The 15,524-nt window shown below is 45.7% G+C and overlaps 1 protein-coding gene across 3 annotated transcripts in view; it reads right to left on the reverse strand.

Annotated features, from left to right (window-relative positions):
- The window catches only part of IFT81 (intraflagellar transport 81), a 230,547-nt gene extending 221,391 nt beyond the window's left edge, over positions 1 to 9,156 (reverse strand). Inside the window, exons 1-2 of one of the 3 annotated variants that reach the window (XM_077292909.1) lie at positions 8,988 to 9,156; positions 25 to 189 (exon numbers count right to left, since the gene is read on the reverse strand). In XM_077292909.1, coding sequence (XP_077149024.1) covers positions 25 to 168 — 144 coding nt within the window. In that variant the 5' untranslated portion in view covers positions 169 to 189; positions 8,988 to 9,156. Of the gene's footprint in view, positions 1 to 24; positions 190 to 5,454; positions 5,477 to 7,818; positions 7,956 to 8,987 lie in introns of those variants that run through there. The other 2 variants (XM_077292904.1, XM_077292913.1) reach the window with 2 other exon arrangements.
- Positions 9,157 to 15,524: the final 6,368 nt, after the last annotated feature.

Below are 15,524 nucleotides of genomic sequence, written 5' to 3' on the forward strand. Positions count from 1 at the left end.
CCAAATAAATATAATACACATTACCTTCGGGTCAATTGCTGCAAGAACATCATTGAGGACTTGTAACAACTGCATCGGCTCCAAGGAATCAAATGTTATTAAGTTCAAATTCTTCTTAAAGGGATCCTTGTTCAATTTTTCCACAATGAATTTCAGTTGGTCACTCATTTTTAATAGTGAGATCGAAATCTGTAAAAATAAAGATATGTTCTACTATTTTGGAACAAGAAATAATATAATTATAACAGTTCAGTACTAATATTAACATTTGATGGAAACCACATTGATAACAGCAGGGACATATGACCAACCATACACTCGTCCTACATATTAGTTGTTTGTAAGTAAATCCAACATCCCACCAGTGTCATAAATGGATGATACAGAGACGAATAAGACAAATATCAGCAGATTCAACCATCAGACTCTCTCTAAGCCTCTGCTACCCTCACATTCAGGGCTCGTTCAGAGGAGAGTATATACGGATTGTGCTGTCTGTGTGCTCCCATTTAGCCAGTGAAGCAATCTACAGGGAAAAAGATTGCAGGATGCACTACTTAGGTCCGACTTATGAACCAGACTAAAGCATGAAAATAGCAGTAAGCTGCTGTACTTGTCCAATATGCAGAAGAGCACAAGGAGCCATATACATCGACAATTTACAGAGGACGTTCATCACTTACAATTTTTGCTGTACACAGTAGGATAAGGCTAGGTTCACATTGCGTTAGTGGGTGATCGCTAACGGACAGCGTTGCATGGCGAAAATGTCGCAATTAACGCCGTGCAACGGGTCCGTTAGCGCACCCATTGACAGCAATGTAAATTTCGCCTGCAGCGCATCACTAGCGCGTGCCTTTTTCGGCTCGCGCTAGTGATGTGCCGTTCTTCTGTGACGCGCCTCGGACGCTGCTTGCAGCGTCCGCGGCGCGCCCGAGGTCCGTTCCCCGCTCTCGCAGATCGGGGATCTGCGAGAGCGGGGACGTTAACGCGACCCCTGAACGCGGCCCCTAAATAAACATTGCGTTAGCGCAATCCGCTAGCGCTAAATGGATTGCCCTAACGCAATGTGAACCTAGCCTAATAGAAACAGGAACACATGGGCTACTTGCACAGTGAACAAGTCTGTAGGAACATGTTCACACACCACCAAGAAACTTGAAGACACAAAAGAGCACAGTAAAACCAAAAACACTCAGTTTCAAAAAAATCACAGTAATCCACAAGTGCTAGTAAAAAGATGTAAAAAACAGGGTTATATACAGATGATCAGGTTTTTAAACACATCAGATAGGGATTGCATACATCAGTTAGGACTGCTCTATATGGGTATACCTTGACGTTTGGTGGAGCAGCTTAGTATACGGTACATTTTTTTGCAAAAACGTATCAACCAAATACCCTGTTTTTTTTACTAGCACTTGCGGATTACTGTGATTTTTTTTAAACTGAGTGTTTTTGGTTTTACTATGCTCTTTTGTGTCTTACAGTAGGATAATAGCCCAGCAATACATACAGGCATATAGCAAAAAAAGAAAAGGACACAAAGGATACCAAATAGTACAAGTTTTGGAAGCCAATGTAATGCATCTGAGCCTACCAGTGGATGTATAATACATCGGCATATACTCCTGAGGCAGCTCTGAATATGACGAGAACAAAGCCATAAGTTCAGAAGATATTTCCAGTTTTTAATCCGATTTGGGATGACAGAAAAGGAAATAAACAATCGGTACAGGATTCATTCATATGAGTGGGGATCTAAATGTCCTTAACCCCTTCACCCCAAGGCGATTTTCTGTTGTTTTTTTTCCATTTTCCTCTTTGTCCTCCTCCTTTTTCAAGAGTCACAACTTTTTTTTATTTTCCATCCACAAAGCCCTATGAGAGCTTGTTTTTTTGTCGGACGAGTTGTACTTTTTAATGAAATCATTCATGCTATCATGTGACGCACTGGAAAATGGGAAAAATGCCAATTATAATGAAAAAAAAAGTGAAATTCCACAATTTTTTTTTTTTTACTTATCATGTTCACTATATTGTAAAATGGAATTAGAGAAAAGTGGTGCTATTATACTTAAAACACCCTTCAGCTGCAAAATAAAAGCAATACCACAAAATTGCCAACTTCTTGGTAAAACTGACCTGGCAATATGATTCTCCAGGTCAGTATGATTACACTCTATACCAAACTTTTTTTTTAATTTACCGTATATACTCGAGTATAAGCCGACCCGAGTATAAGCCGACCCCCCTAATTTTGCAACAAAAAACTGGGAAAACTTATTGACTCGAGTATAAGCCTAGGGTGGAAAATGCAGCAGCTACCGGTAAATGTCAAAAATAAAAATAGATACCAATAAAAGTAACATTAATTGAGACATCAGTAGGTTAAGTGTTTTTGAATATCCATATTGAATCAGGAGCCCCATATAATGCTCCATATAGTTCATTATGGCCCCATAAGATGCTCCATACAAAATAGGCCCCATATAATGCTCCATACAGTTCATTATGGCCCCATAAGATGCTCCATACAAAATAGGCCCCATATAATGCTCCATACAGTTCATTATGGCCCCATAAGATGCTCCATACAAAATAGGCCCCATATAATGCTCCATACAGTTCATTATGGACCCATAAGATGCTCCATATACAAATATGCCCCATATAATGCTCCATGCAGTTCTTTAAGGCCCCATAGATGCCCCATATAATGCTCCATGCAGTTCTTTATGGCCCCATAGATGCCCCATATAATGCTCCATGCAGTTATTTATGGCCCCATAGAAGCCCAATATAATTCTCCATGCAGTTCTTTATGGCTCCATAGATGCTCCATATAATGCTCCATGCAGTTCTTTATGGCCCCATGTAATGCGCCATATAATGCTCCATGCAGTTATGGCCCCATAGATGCCCCATATAATGCTCCATGCAGTTCTTTATGGCCCCATAGATGCCCCATATAATGCTCCATGCAGTTATGGCCCCATAGATGCCCCATATAATGCTCCATGCAGTTCTTTATGGCCCCATAAATGCCCCATATAATGCTCCATGCAGTTCTATATGGACCCATAAATGCCCCATATAATGCTCCTTGCTGTTCTTCATGGCCTCATAGATGCTCCATATAATGCTCCATGCAGTTCTTTATGGCCCCATAGATGCCCCATATAATGCTCCATGCAGTTCTTTATGGCCCCATAGATGCTCCATATAATGCTCCACGCAGTTCTTTATGTCCCCATAGATGCTCCATATAATGCTCCATGCAGTTATTTATGGCTCCATAGATGCTCGATATAATGCTCCATGCAGTTCTTTATGGCCCCATAGACGCTCCATATAATGCTCCATGCAGTTCTTTATGGCCCCATAGACGCTCCATATAATGCTCCATGCAGTTCTTTATGGCCCCATATAATGCTCCATGCAGTTATGGCCCCATAGATGCCCCATATAATGCTCCATGCAGTTCTTTATGGCCTCATAGATGCCCCATTTAATGCTCCATGCAGTTATGGCCCCGTAGATGCCCCATATAATGCTCCATGCAGTTATGGCCCCATAGATGCTCCATATAATGCTCCATGCAGTTCTTTATGGCCCCATAGACGCTCCATAAAGCATTGTGCCACATGTAATGCTGCTGCTGCACTAAAAAAAAAAAAATGACATACTCACCTCTCGTCGCTGCCCGCTGCTCCTCAGCGTCCTGTCTCTCCGCACTGTCTGTTCAGGCAGAGGGCGGCGCGCACACTAATACGTCATCGCGCCCTCTGACCTGAACAGTCACTGCAGAGGACGCAGAAGACGAGGCGGCGGTGGAACGAAGGAAGGTGAATATGACATACTCACCTGCTCCCGGCGCGGTACCTGCATGTCCCACGTCTCCGGGAGCGGCAGCTTCTTCCTGTAGTGAACGGTCACATGGTACCGCTCATTAAAGTAATGAATATGCGGCTCCACCCCCATGGGTGTGGAGTCCATATTCATTACTTTAATGAGCGGTACCAGTGACCGCTGAACAGGGGAAGAAGCTGCCGCGCCCCAAGACCGTGGGACATGCAGGGACCGCGCCAGGAGCAGGAGAGTGACAGTCGTCACTTCCCCTCACCCGCCGACCCCCCCGCCTTCCATGACTCAAGTATAAGCCGAGAGGGGCACTTTCAGCATATTTTTTGGGGCTGAAAATCTCGGCTTATACTCGAGTATATACGGTAAGTGATGAAAAAACAATTGAGAAATTTGTAAAAAGATAAAGATTAAAAAAAACTTTGCTTGTATTGCCATTTTCCAAGACCTGCAACGCTTTCATTTTTGGGGACATGGGGCTGGGTGAGGGCTTTTAAGTGCTTCTCACTAAATTAGAATATGGGTTTTCATTGGCTGTAAGCCAAAATCATTAACATTAACAGAAATAAACACGTGAAATAGATCACTCTGTTTGTAATGACTTTATATTATATAGGAGCTTCTCTTTTTGTATTGAAGAACTGAAATAAATTAACTTTTTGATGATATTCTAGTTTTGTAAGAAGCACCTGTATTTTTAGCGCCCTGAGCTGCCGTTTTTACTGCTATCATTTTGGGGTAGATAAAAAGTGTTGATAAACTCTTATTGCATTTTTTAGAGTGTTGCAAAGGCAAAAAAAAATAATTCTGGCATTTCAATTTTTTTCTTGTTAAGCCGCTTACCGATCGGATTAATTAATTTTATATTTTGATAGGACTTTTAAGTACGCAGGGATACAAAAAAAAAGTCTTTTTTTATTTGGGGAAAAATTTGAACTTGTGTTTTTTTATTTGCTTTATATTTTTTAAAACAGTTTATTCTTCGTTTTTACTGTTTTTAATAATCTTCTTACTGGACTTGAAGCTTTCATCATCTGATCGTTAGTGCTTTACATAGAAGTGCATCAGCACTGCTATGTATAGAGAAAATCACAGTCTCCTATGAACCTCAGCTACACAGGAGAATTGTCATGACATGCACAGAGGTCTTGAGCAGACTTGTCAAGGGGACCCAATGGTACCCCATGATCACGTCACGGGCATGCCGATGGAATGATGCGCCCCCTCCCCCCCCATGTTAAATGCTGTTGTCAGAGATTGAGAGCGGGATTTAACAGGTTAGCAGTTCTTCTCCACCCGTGGCTGATAAAGGCACGTGATGGCTAATTAAATCAGCCATCTTCTGCTGGGAAAGATGTTGGCTTGGCGTGTGAGCCTGCATCATATATACAGTACAAACAAAAAGTTTGGACACACCTTCTCCACCTTCTCATTTAAAGATTTTTCTGTATTTTCATGACTATGAAAATTGTATATTCACACTGAAGGCATCAAAACTGTGAATTAACACATGTGGAATTATATACTTAACAAAAAAGTGTGAAACAACTGAACATATTGCTTATATTCTAGGTTCTTCAAAGTAGCCACCTTTTGCTTTGACGACTGCTTTGCACACTCTTGGCATTCTCTTGATGAGCTTCAAGAAGCAGGCGCCCGTGTCACTGTTCCCGCCTTCAGACAAATCAAACTTGAAAAGGAAGTCCGACTGCTGATTGGGCGCTGGCGTGACTTGTCACAACAGCAGCACGGGAGCCAGAGTGCCGACACTGTGGGAAAGACGGCGGCATGGGAGGTGAGTATAAGCTTTATTTAATCAGAGCCAAGAGAGGGGTATGAGAAGTTGTCCAAGTAGTGTACAACTTCTTTAACATTACGCCTAAGACCTTTTAGGCAGCCGCGGTTCAGTGGCTTCCGCTTACATCACGTCATTAATGAAGCGGGTTCTCATTTACTCTGCTCTGTTTACGAACCAAGACTGAGGATGTCATGCTGATTGACAGCCAGCTATCGCCTGCCTAACTGGGAGAAGCCGACAGTCAATCAGCATGACATGGCAAGTTACGCCTTGTAGACAGAGCAGCCCAGAAGAAGAACTGTTCAAGTGACTTGCAGCAGCTGAATCACCGTCAGGAACAGTGACGTGCGCTGTGCCAGGTACAAATGGCAGGTAGTTGTCTCTGTTAGCGACTACCTGCCTGTTATTTTTCACTATGGGCCTAAAAACTAGCAAACTCCTAGATAACCTCTGTAAATGTTTTGTTTGACTGCAATCCATCTGTACTGGGTTTTTTTTTCATTTGATCAGAAAATACAGACTGCATGAATTTTTGTCAGACAGAAAAAATGGATCGCAACTGGAACCATTTTTTTAAATTTAAGTCTATGGGAAAGTCTTAAAGGGGTATTTTCAAGTTTCTAAGTTGCTTTAGTAAGACAGCATGAAAATAAGCAAGTTGACTTGCTTTTTCGGTCTTTCATTACCCTGCCACGAGAGGTTTTATCTTTAATAGTTTACACCTTGTTTCCATAGAGCTCGGCCACTAGGGCCTGCCCAGACACTGGCTGACTGTGCACAGTAACTACATACCAGGTGACAAGTTAAAGAGTTCGTCCAGTACCTAAAATGTCCTTTGTAAATACCTATATTTACACCCTAGCCACTTTTGTAATTAGCTTTATTATAAAATGCCCTACACTTCTCAGTATTCTGCAAATGCCTAAATAAGCTTTTTTTATTTATTTCTTGTGACTAGTGATGAGTGAGTATACTCGTTGCTCGAGATTTCCCGAGCATGCTCTGGTGGTCTCTGAGTATTTGTTAGTGCTCAGAGATTTAGTTTGTCGACGCAGCTGCATGATTTGCAGCTGCTAGACAGCTAGAATACATGTGGGGGTTGCCTGTTTGTTAGGGAATCCCCACATGTATTCAAGCTGTCTAGCAGCCGCAAATCATCCAGCTGAGGCGAAGAAAAACTAAATCTCCGAGCACTAACAAATACTCAGAGACCACCAGAGCATGCTCGGGAAAGATGATTAACAGGTCTCTGCCTAAATACACACATGGGAGAGACCTGACCAATCTAATGATGTCCCGGGCCGGCATCCTCCAACCCCCACTGTAGATGACTGACTGACGGGTCTCTACCTAGGTACACACATAGGATAGACCTGACCAATCTAATGATGTCCCGGGCCGGCATCCTCCAACACCCACTGTAGATGACTGACTGACGGGTCTCTACCTAGGTACACACATAGGATAGACCTGACCAATCTAATGATGTCCCGGGCCGGCATCCTCCAACACCCACTGTAGATGACTGACTGACGGGTCTCTACCTAGGTACACACATAGGATAGACCTGACCAATCTAATGATGTCCCTGGCCGGCATCTTCTGACCTCCACTCTAGATGATTGACAAGTTTCTACCCAAGTACACACGGGAGAGACCTGAACAAACCAATGATATCCCCAGCTGGCATCTCCAGAACTCCACTCAAATGACTGACATGTCTCTACCTAGGTACACACATGGGAGAGACCTGTCCAATCCAATGAAGTCACCGGCCGGCATCCTCCGATCCCCACTCTAGATGACTGTAAGTTATCTACCTACTGTAGGTACACACATGAGAGAGACCTGACCAAACCAATGACGTCCATAGCCGGCATCCTCCGATCCCCACTCTAAATGATTGACAGGTCTCTACCTAAGTACACACATGAGAGACCTGTCAGTGAGCTGGAGCAGGGCAGGGAAGTCACTGGACTCATCACCTATCTCCATATAGTCAGCTTTTTAAAGTATGCTTTCTGGTAATGCAGAGCCTGATTCATTATGTCCGTGGTCTGGGCATCATCAATAAACTGACACGTTCCCGCTAAGACATTGGCACAGAATGCCGCCACCTCAGCTCGGTCTGGATTCTGCACATTTCTCACACTTACTATAGCATGCTCCATAGATGAACAAGGCACACGGACAGCAGAGGGCAGTCACCAGGGGGCCGTCACCAGGGGGGCAGGGGGCCGGCACACGGGAAGCAGAGGGCCGTCACCAGGGGGGCAGAGGGCCGTCACCAGAGGGGCAGAGGGCCGGCACACGGGAGATAGAGGGCCGTCACCAGGGGGGCAGAGGGCCGTCACCAAGGGGGCAGAGGGCCGGCACACGGGAGGCAGAGGGCCGTCACCAGGGGGGCAGAGGGCCGGCACACGGGAGGCAGAGGGCCGTCACCAGGGGGGCAGAGGGCCGGCACCAGGGGGGCAGAGGGCCGGCACCAGGGGGGCAGAGGGCCGGCACCAGGGGGGCAGAGGGCCGGCACCAGGGGGGCAGGGGGCCGGCACCAGGGGGGCAGGGGGCCGGCACACGGGAGGCAGGGGGCCGGCACACGGGGGCAGAGGGCCGGCACACGGGAGGCAGAGGGCCGTCACCAGGGGGGCAGAGGGCCGGCACACGGGAGGCAGGGGGCCGGCACACGGGGGAAGAGGGCCGGCACACGGGAGGCAGAGGGCCGTCACCAGGGGGGCAGAGGGCCGTCACCAGGGGGGCAGAGGGCCGGCACACGGGAGGCAGAGGGCCGTCACCAGGGGGGCAGAGGGCCGGCACACGGGAGGCAGGGGGCCGGCACCAGGGGGAAGAGGGCCGGCACACGGGAGGCAGAGGGCCGTCACCAGGGGGGCAGAGGGCCGGCACACGGGAGGCAGGGGGCCGGCACCAGGGGGAAGAGGGCCGGCACACGGGAGGCAGAGGGCCGGCACACGGGAGGCAGAGGGCCGTCACCAGGGGGGCAGAGGGCCGGCACCAGGGGGAAGAGGGCCGGCACACCAATCTATATGTACATGCACCAGTCTGTAAGTTGCAGATAACGCAACCTCGGGAAATAACGGAGCGGCGGAGGTCACTGTGGAAGGAGCCTGGTGGTCGGTCACTGGTGTGGGGTCCGCAGTGCTTGCCCTGAGAGGAGCCCTGCAGCTGCACAGCTCAGTCATTTTGCTGGAGAAATAAGAATGTTTCTACTTGACTATAAGTGAACGGCTGCACGTATACGATTCATATCAGACACAGCCGCCATTACGCGGATATAACGAGCAGTGAATGCCGAGGCGCGAGAAGTTACCTGACACGGAAAACCTGCCCCGTTAACGATGAAAGCAGCTTGCTGTAGTTGCCTAGGAGACGTTTCCCATGAGTGATGTCACTTCCGGAATGAGCGGAAGTCTTTGGGACAAAGCGGTCGCGTCATTGGAGTGTTGGAATTCTGCTTTCTCCTCCACAACTTGTCGCATGCTGCCATCTAGCGGTCAATTTATTAACTTCAGATAGTTATGAAGTTTCCACAAACTGCTGTGATGTAACGTGCGCCATAAATAATGACGAGGTCGGAGCAGTGTATGGCAGGTGTCACCTTTGTTATCCTATTTGCACATTTTCTGACCGCTCGGTGCCAGTATTGAACCAGAGTGCTGCATGTTTGGTTGGCACACTTCGATCCACGAGCAGAAGTAACAATTCATGGCTTCATTCGCTTCTATGGGGCTGTCTGAGAAAACCGAGCGCCATGTTGGCAGTCAGGACATTGTCAGTGTGTGTGGGACGTGAAGGCTCCAGGGTGCACAGTTAGAATGGAGTCTGATAAACAGGGCTCGGACAGATAGACAAGCAGGAGTCGCACAGTGCTGGCTGGGAACCATGGCCCTAGGAAGAGAGAAAAGGCCGCCAGCAGAAACAATGGGACAAGCCACCATATCCCAAAAGCCGAGCTCCTACTGTGTGCACATAGGGAAAAGAACAGCGCTAAATGGGTTAACATCGCTGGGAAAGAAAATGGTTGTTAGTGGCATAAGTAGGACTCCCACCTGGTGAAGTTATACTAGGAGCATAGTACCCATAGACAAGTGTGCAGTACTAGGTGGCAGACTGGGTATTATATACCTGACAAAGCGGACAATTCGTCTCTGAAATGTCTTTGTCTGCACCTTTAATAAAGTTTCTGAATGTCCTCGGATCAGAGGCGCCAACCTACCCCACTCCTCGGTTTCTTCACCTTTGCTACAAAAGCAAGTACAAGTGACAAGTACACAACTGGGCAACACCTGAATCAGAGTGACTGGGCATCTCACAAATTACATTTTTTAAGAGCAGAGCTTAATTGTTGATGCCACTTTAAGTTGTGGAAACATTTATGGTCATAATCTCTGAAGAGGTTGTAACAGGACCAGGGGAAAAGTGATTGATGTCTGCACATTTCCTCTAAGTTCTTTTCATGGGATATGTCCACACGTTGCATTTTTGCTGTGTTTTTTACATGCATTTTTGCCACATAAAAAAATGAAGCATTTTACTTTACCAGCAAAGTGAATACAATTTCTGAAATCTCAGGCATGTGCTGCTTTTGCCCTTGCAGATTTGAAACAATTTCAAATCTGAGGCATGTCAGGTCTTTCAGTGTTTTCACCTGTTCAAATACCTGGGGTAAAATGCATCAAAAACGAGGAAAGACCTGAATATTTTAAGCAACATTTTTCCTACCAACACTGTAGTACTTGTAGCAGAATGCTGAACATGTGCATATACCCTTATGATGCTTCTCGCTAACCACCTGCAATGCACAGCTATGGTAATATGTATATAATGGCAGAGGGCACATGCTGGCTGTCTGTGTGCTCTTAGGGTATGTGTCCACTTTCAGGAAACGCTGCGTTTTTGACGCAGCGTTAAGCCGCAGCGTAAAAAACGCAGCATCCAGATGTTACAGCATAGTGGAGGGGATTTAATGAAATCCCGTCTCCTCTGTGCATTAAAAAACGCATGCGTTTTTCCCACAAAAACGCACATGCGGTGTGTTTTTCCAGAACGCAGCATGTTGCTACAATGAGCAAAACACGCAGGAACACCGCAGGTGACCTGCCAGTGACCTCAGGTGCATTTTTGGTCAGGATTTTACCTGCATAAAATCCTGACCAAAGCCTGAAGCAAACCTGAACGTTCAGGATTGCATCAGGATTTGGTCAGGATTTTTCATCAGTATTTGTAAGCCAAAACCAGGAGTGGAACAATTAGGGTATGACTCCACGATCAGGATGGCCGGCGGTATCGCCGCAGCGGCGAAGCCGCTCGGCGCTAAGCCCCGCCCCCTTAATGGGACGCGATCATGCCGGATGTGTTAACTCTTCACATCCGGGATGATCACTCTGTCCCATAGGGCCCTGTGATATGCCTTGCGGGGACGCTGCGTCCCCGCAAGGTGTACGGACATGCTGCGATCTGAAAAGACGCGCAGCATGTCCGTAGTCGCAGGGCCGCCGCGTGCGGGTTTCCACGCATAGTGGAGACGGGATTTCATCAAATCCCCTCCACTATGCTGGAACATCTGGACGCTGCTTGTTTGACGCTGCAGCGCTGCGCAGCGTCAAACAAGCAGCGTTTCCTGAACGTGGAAACATACCCTCAGAGGAAAAGTATAATAGAAACATATGCTCCACTTTTGCATTTATCACCCACTCCTGGTTTTGGCTTACAAATACTGATGGAAAATCCTGACCAAATCCTGATGCAATCCTGAACGTGGACACATACCCTTAGGAAATCTGAGGTGTGGAAAGCTAGGCCCACCTCTCAAGTCCGGATTTGCTTGCATAGTTAACCACCAGCTGACCTAGAATTTTATTCTGGATTTTTTGTGTTTTGGTGAATTTAGTTTATTTATTTAACAGCCTTCACCTCGACATGGCGACTGGAAGGATGAACGATATGTAGGAAGATCGATCTTGTGCAAGCCTAGATAGGTTCACCAGGGTCTTCTCTACCTTTATTTTAATAAGAACCTAGAAAAAATTGGCCTTGATAATGATGACACTTCCACAATTGCATATAAACCTATAAATATACAGAAGCAAATGCCCAGTAAATTTCAAAAGATAATACATTTTTTGAATACTAAATAACACACAATTTAAAAAAAAAAATGCAATGGGTAAACACAAGAAAGATGGACTTGCAAACAAAGGGATAGTTATACCCAATATTAAGAGCAATGAATATCATGAGGCTATGTGCACACGTTGCGGAAAGTCCTGCGGATTTTTCCGGATTGATTTTGTTAAATCCGCAGGTAAACCGCACTGTGGATTACCTGTGGAATTACCGCGGATTTACCGCTTTTTTTGTGGTTTTTGTGCGGATTCCACCTGCGGATTCCTATTGAGGAGCAGGTGTAAACTGCTGAGGAAGCCGCACAAAGAATTGACATGCTGCGGAATAAACAACGCTACGTTTCCGTGCGTTTTTTTCCGCAGCATGTGCACTGCGGATTTTGTTTTCCATAGGTTTACATGGTACTGTAAACTCAGGGATAACAGCTGCAAATCCGCAGCAAAATCCACAACGTGTGCACATACCCTTAAAGTAGTGTTATGTTACTGATAGGGCTTGTTCACACGTTCCTTTTTTTGCTGCGGATTTTTCAGGTCCTGATTTGGGAAACCCGCAGAGCAAATCCGCGGTGATTTTCACTGCGGTTTTTTGTCCTTTTTCTACTGCGGATTCCACTGCGGGTTTCCAACTGCACTTTCCTATTGGTGCTGGTGGAAACCCGCTGCGGAATCCGCAGCAAGAATTGACATGGTACTTCTTTTTTTCCGCAGAAAATCCGCGCGGATTTTCTAGCTGAAAAAAGGAACGTGGGAACAGCGGATTTCGTTTTCCAAAGGGTAACATTGTACTGTACCCTGCATGGAAAACGGCTGCGGATCCGCAGCTGCAAATCCGCTGCGGATCCGCAGCCAAAACCGCATCGTGTGAACATAGCCTTATGGTTTGGACTAGAGAAAAACATCCAATTCTTTCACAAAATAAAATACTGTTAGTGCTTATAAGCTTCGATGTGTAAAAAATAATAATGAGTTCTCAAATAATAGGCAGTCATGTACATTTAGATCGATTAAATTATTCCTGATGCTAAGTAGCAATATTAGTACATATTAAATCAGTACCATTGTACATACAATTAGTGCTTATAAGCTTCAACGTATGAAAAAATCTCTGATGATATGAACTCCAAATCCAATTGGACCAATTACATTATTAAATCTATTTTTAAAGCAGAGTAACAAGTGTCTTAGGCTACGTTCACATTTGCGTTGTGCGCCGCAGCGTCGGCGCCACAACGCAAACAAAAACGCAGCAAAACGCATGCACAACGCTGCGTTTTGCACCGCATGCGTCCTTTTTTTCATTGATTTTGGACGCAGCAAAAATGCAACTTGCTGCGTCCTCCGCACTCGGACGCGGGCGCCGCAGTGACGCATGCGGCGCAAAACGCAAGTGCGACGCATGTCCATGCGCCCCCATGTTAAATATAGGGGCGAATGACGCATGCGGCGACGCTGCGGCGCCCGACGCTGCGGCGCCGACCGCAAATGTGAACGTAGCCTTAAAGGTAGATCAGCTTAGGCTATGTGCACACGTTGCGGGTCCGCAGCAGTTTCCCATGCGTTTACAGTACAATGTAAACCTATGGAAACCACAATCCGCAGTGCACATGCTGTGGAAAAAAACACGCGGAAACGCTTTGGGTTACATTCCGCAGCATGTCAATTCTTTGTGCAGATTCCGTTGCATAAAAACCGCGGTAAATCCACAGGTAAAACGCAGTGCCTTTTACCTGCGGATTTGTAAAATCCGCTGCCGAAAAATCCGCAGCGCTCAAAAATACGTGTGCACATAGCCTAATAGTACATATTGAATCAATGGTCCAATGGAAAAAGAGCTTTTAACAATAGTAGGAAATGATGGTTTTAACCCCTTAGTAACGGAGCCAAATTTTAAAAATCTGACCAGTGTCACTTTATGGGGTAATAACTCTGGAACGCTTCAACAAATTACAGTGATTTTTTTTTTTACTTTATGATAATGGTAAATTTAGGTTCACATGTTTTGTGTTTATTTATAAAAAATATCAGAAATTTGACAAAAATGTAAAAAAATTAGAACCCCCACTTTGATGCGGGCTGCGGCGGTGAGTCCGCATCAAAGTCGGGACACATAATCTGTTTTGAACAGCTGACATGTGCCCACAATAGCGACGGGTGGAATCACGATCCACCCGCAGTTATTAACTAGGTAAATGCCGTTGTCAAACGCTGAGAGCGGCATTTAACTAGCGTTTCCGGCCATCGGGCCGGAAATGAGCGCATTGCTGACCCCCGTCACGTGACTGAGGGTCAGCGATGCGTCAGCATATTATTATTATTAATCGTATGAACATATATTTAAACATCATATAAGAATACATAAATGATAAACAGTGATTGAAAAGAACAAAGGAGCAGAAATCAGAGTCAGATATCGAGATTTTCTATGTATGCAATAACATTGTCATTTCCAGTATAGAAATCATTCTTGTCACCAGTATAAGATCTGAGGGGACATTCCTCGACAATGTGCTGAATTGTTTGATGGTCAGCTCCACAGTCACAGGCAGGAGAGTCAGATTTTCCCCACTTATGCATAAGATCTGCACAGACTCCAAAGTTTGTTCTGATACGATTCAAAGTGACCCAGGTTTTCCTTGGCAGATTGAAGCCTGGTGGTGGATTTTGAAAGTGAGGAAACGCTTGAGGCTCACCGTCTACTGCACTGACCCAAAGTTCACGCCATTTCTCTTCTAAATTGAAATCATGATCATACAGGGTAATTGCGGTTCGGATGGGTGGATGTCTTGATTTCAGTCGCTGTATTTGAACATCTTGGATATTTTGATGTATTGGGAGATTTTCATTATTCAATACTTTGGTGTATTCTTTAAGTAGGAGCTTTTGTCTTCTCAGATTTGCAGGTGCGATATGGGTCAAGACAGGTAACCAGTGGATGGGCGTAGGTCTGATAGCACCAGAAATTATGCGCATAGAGTTGTTCAACTGATTGTCGATTGCATTCACATGACAACTATTCAGCCATACTGGAGCACAATATTCTGCGGTAGAGTACACCAAGGCAAGGGTAGACGTTCGCAAGACAGGTGTGGAGGAACCCCAGGAGGATCCGCAGAGTTTCTGAATAATATTGTTGCGTGCTTTCAGTTTCTGTGCCGTCTTTTCCAAGTGAGATTTAAAGGTTAGGCTTCTATCAAGGATTATGCCTAAATACTTGGGATTGAAGTTGTGTTTGACAAGTTGACCTTCAAAACGTACTTTGAGTTCAGTCTTAGCACTTGCATTGTGTAAATGAAAGCAACATACTTCCGTTTTTGATGGATTGGGCTTTAGCCTCCATTGTCGAAAATACATTCCCATTACACTAAGATCTTCTGTTAGGACCTCCTCTGCTTCCTCCATTGTTTTGCTCACTGTAGCAAGTGCCCAGTCATCGGCGTATCCAAATTTCCGTGATATTGTGTCAGGAATGTCAGCTAGGTACAAAGCAAACAGGAGAGGTGCCAGCACTGATCCCTGGGCCAAACCATTGTTTAAGGTTTTCTTACAAGGTTTTCTTGCGTCAGCATAGTAACCAGAGGTCTCCTTGAGACCTCTATCGTTGTTGATGCCGGATTGCTGTGAGCGCCACCCTGTGGTCGGCGCTCATAGCAAGCCTGTAATTGTGCTACATAGGAGCGATCTGAGCTTCGCTCCTATGTAGCAGAGGTGATCGGGTTGTA

This window comes from Ranitomeya variabilis, chromosome 1 (assembly GCF_051348905.1).
Source record: "Ranitomeya variabilis isolate aRanVar5 chromosome 1, aRanVar5.hap1, whole genome shotgun sequence".
In the NCBI taxonomy this organism is placed as follows: Eukaryota; Metazoa; Chordata; class Amphibia; order Anura; family Dendrobatidae; genus Ranitomeya; species Ranitomeya variabilis.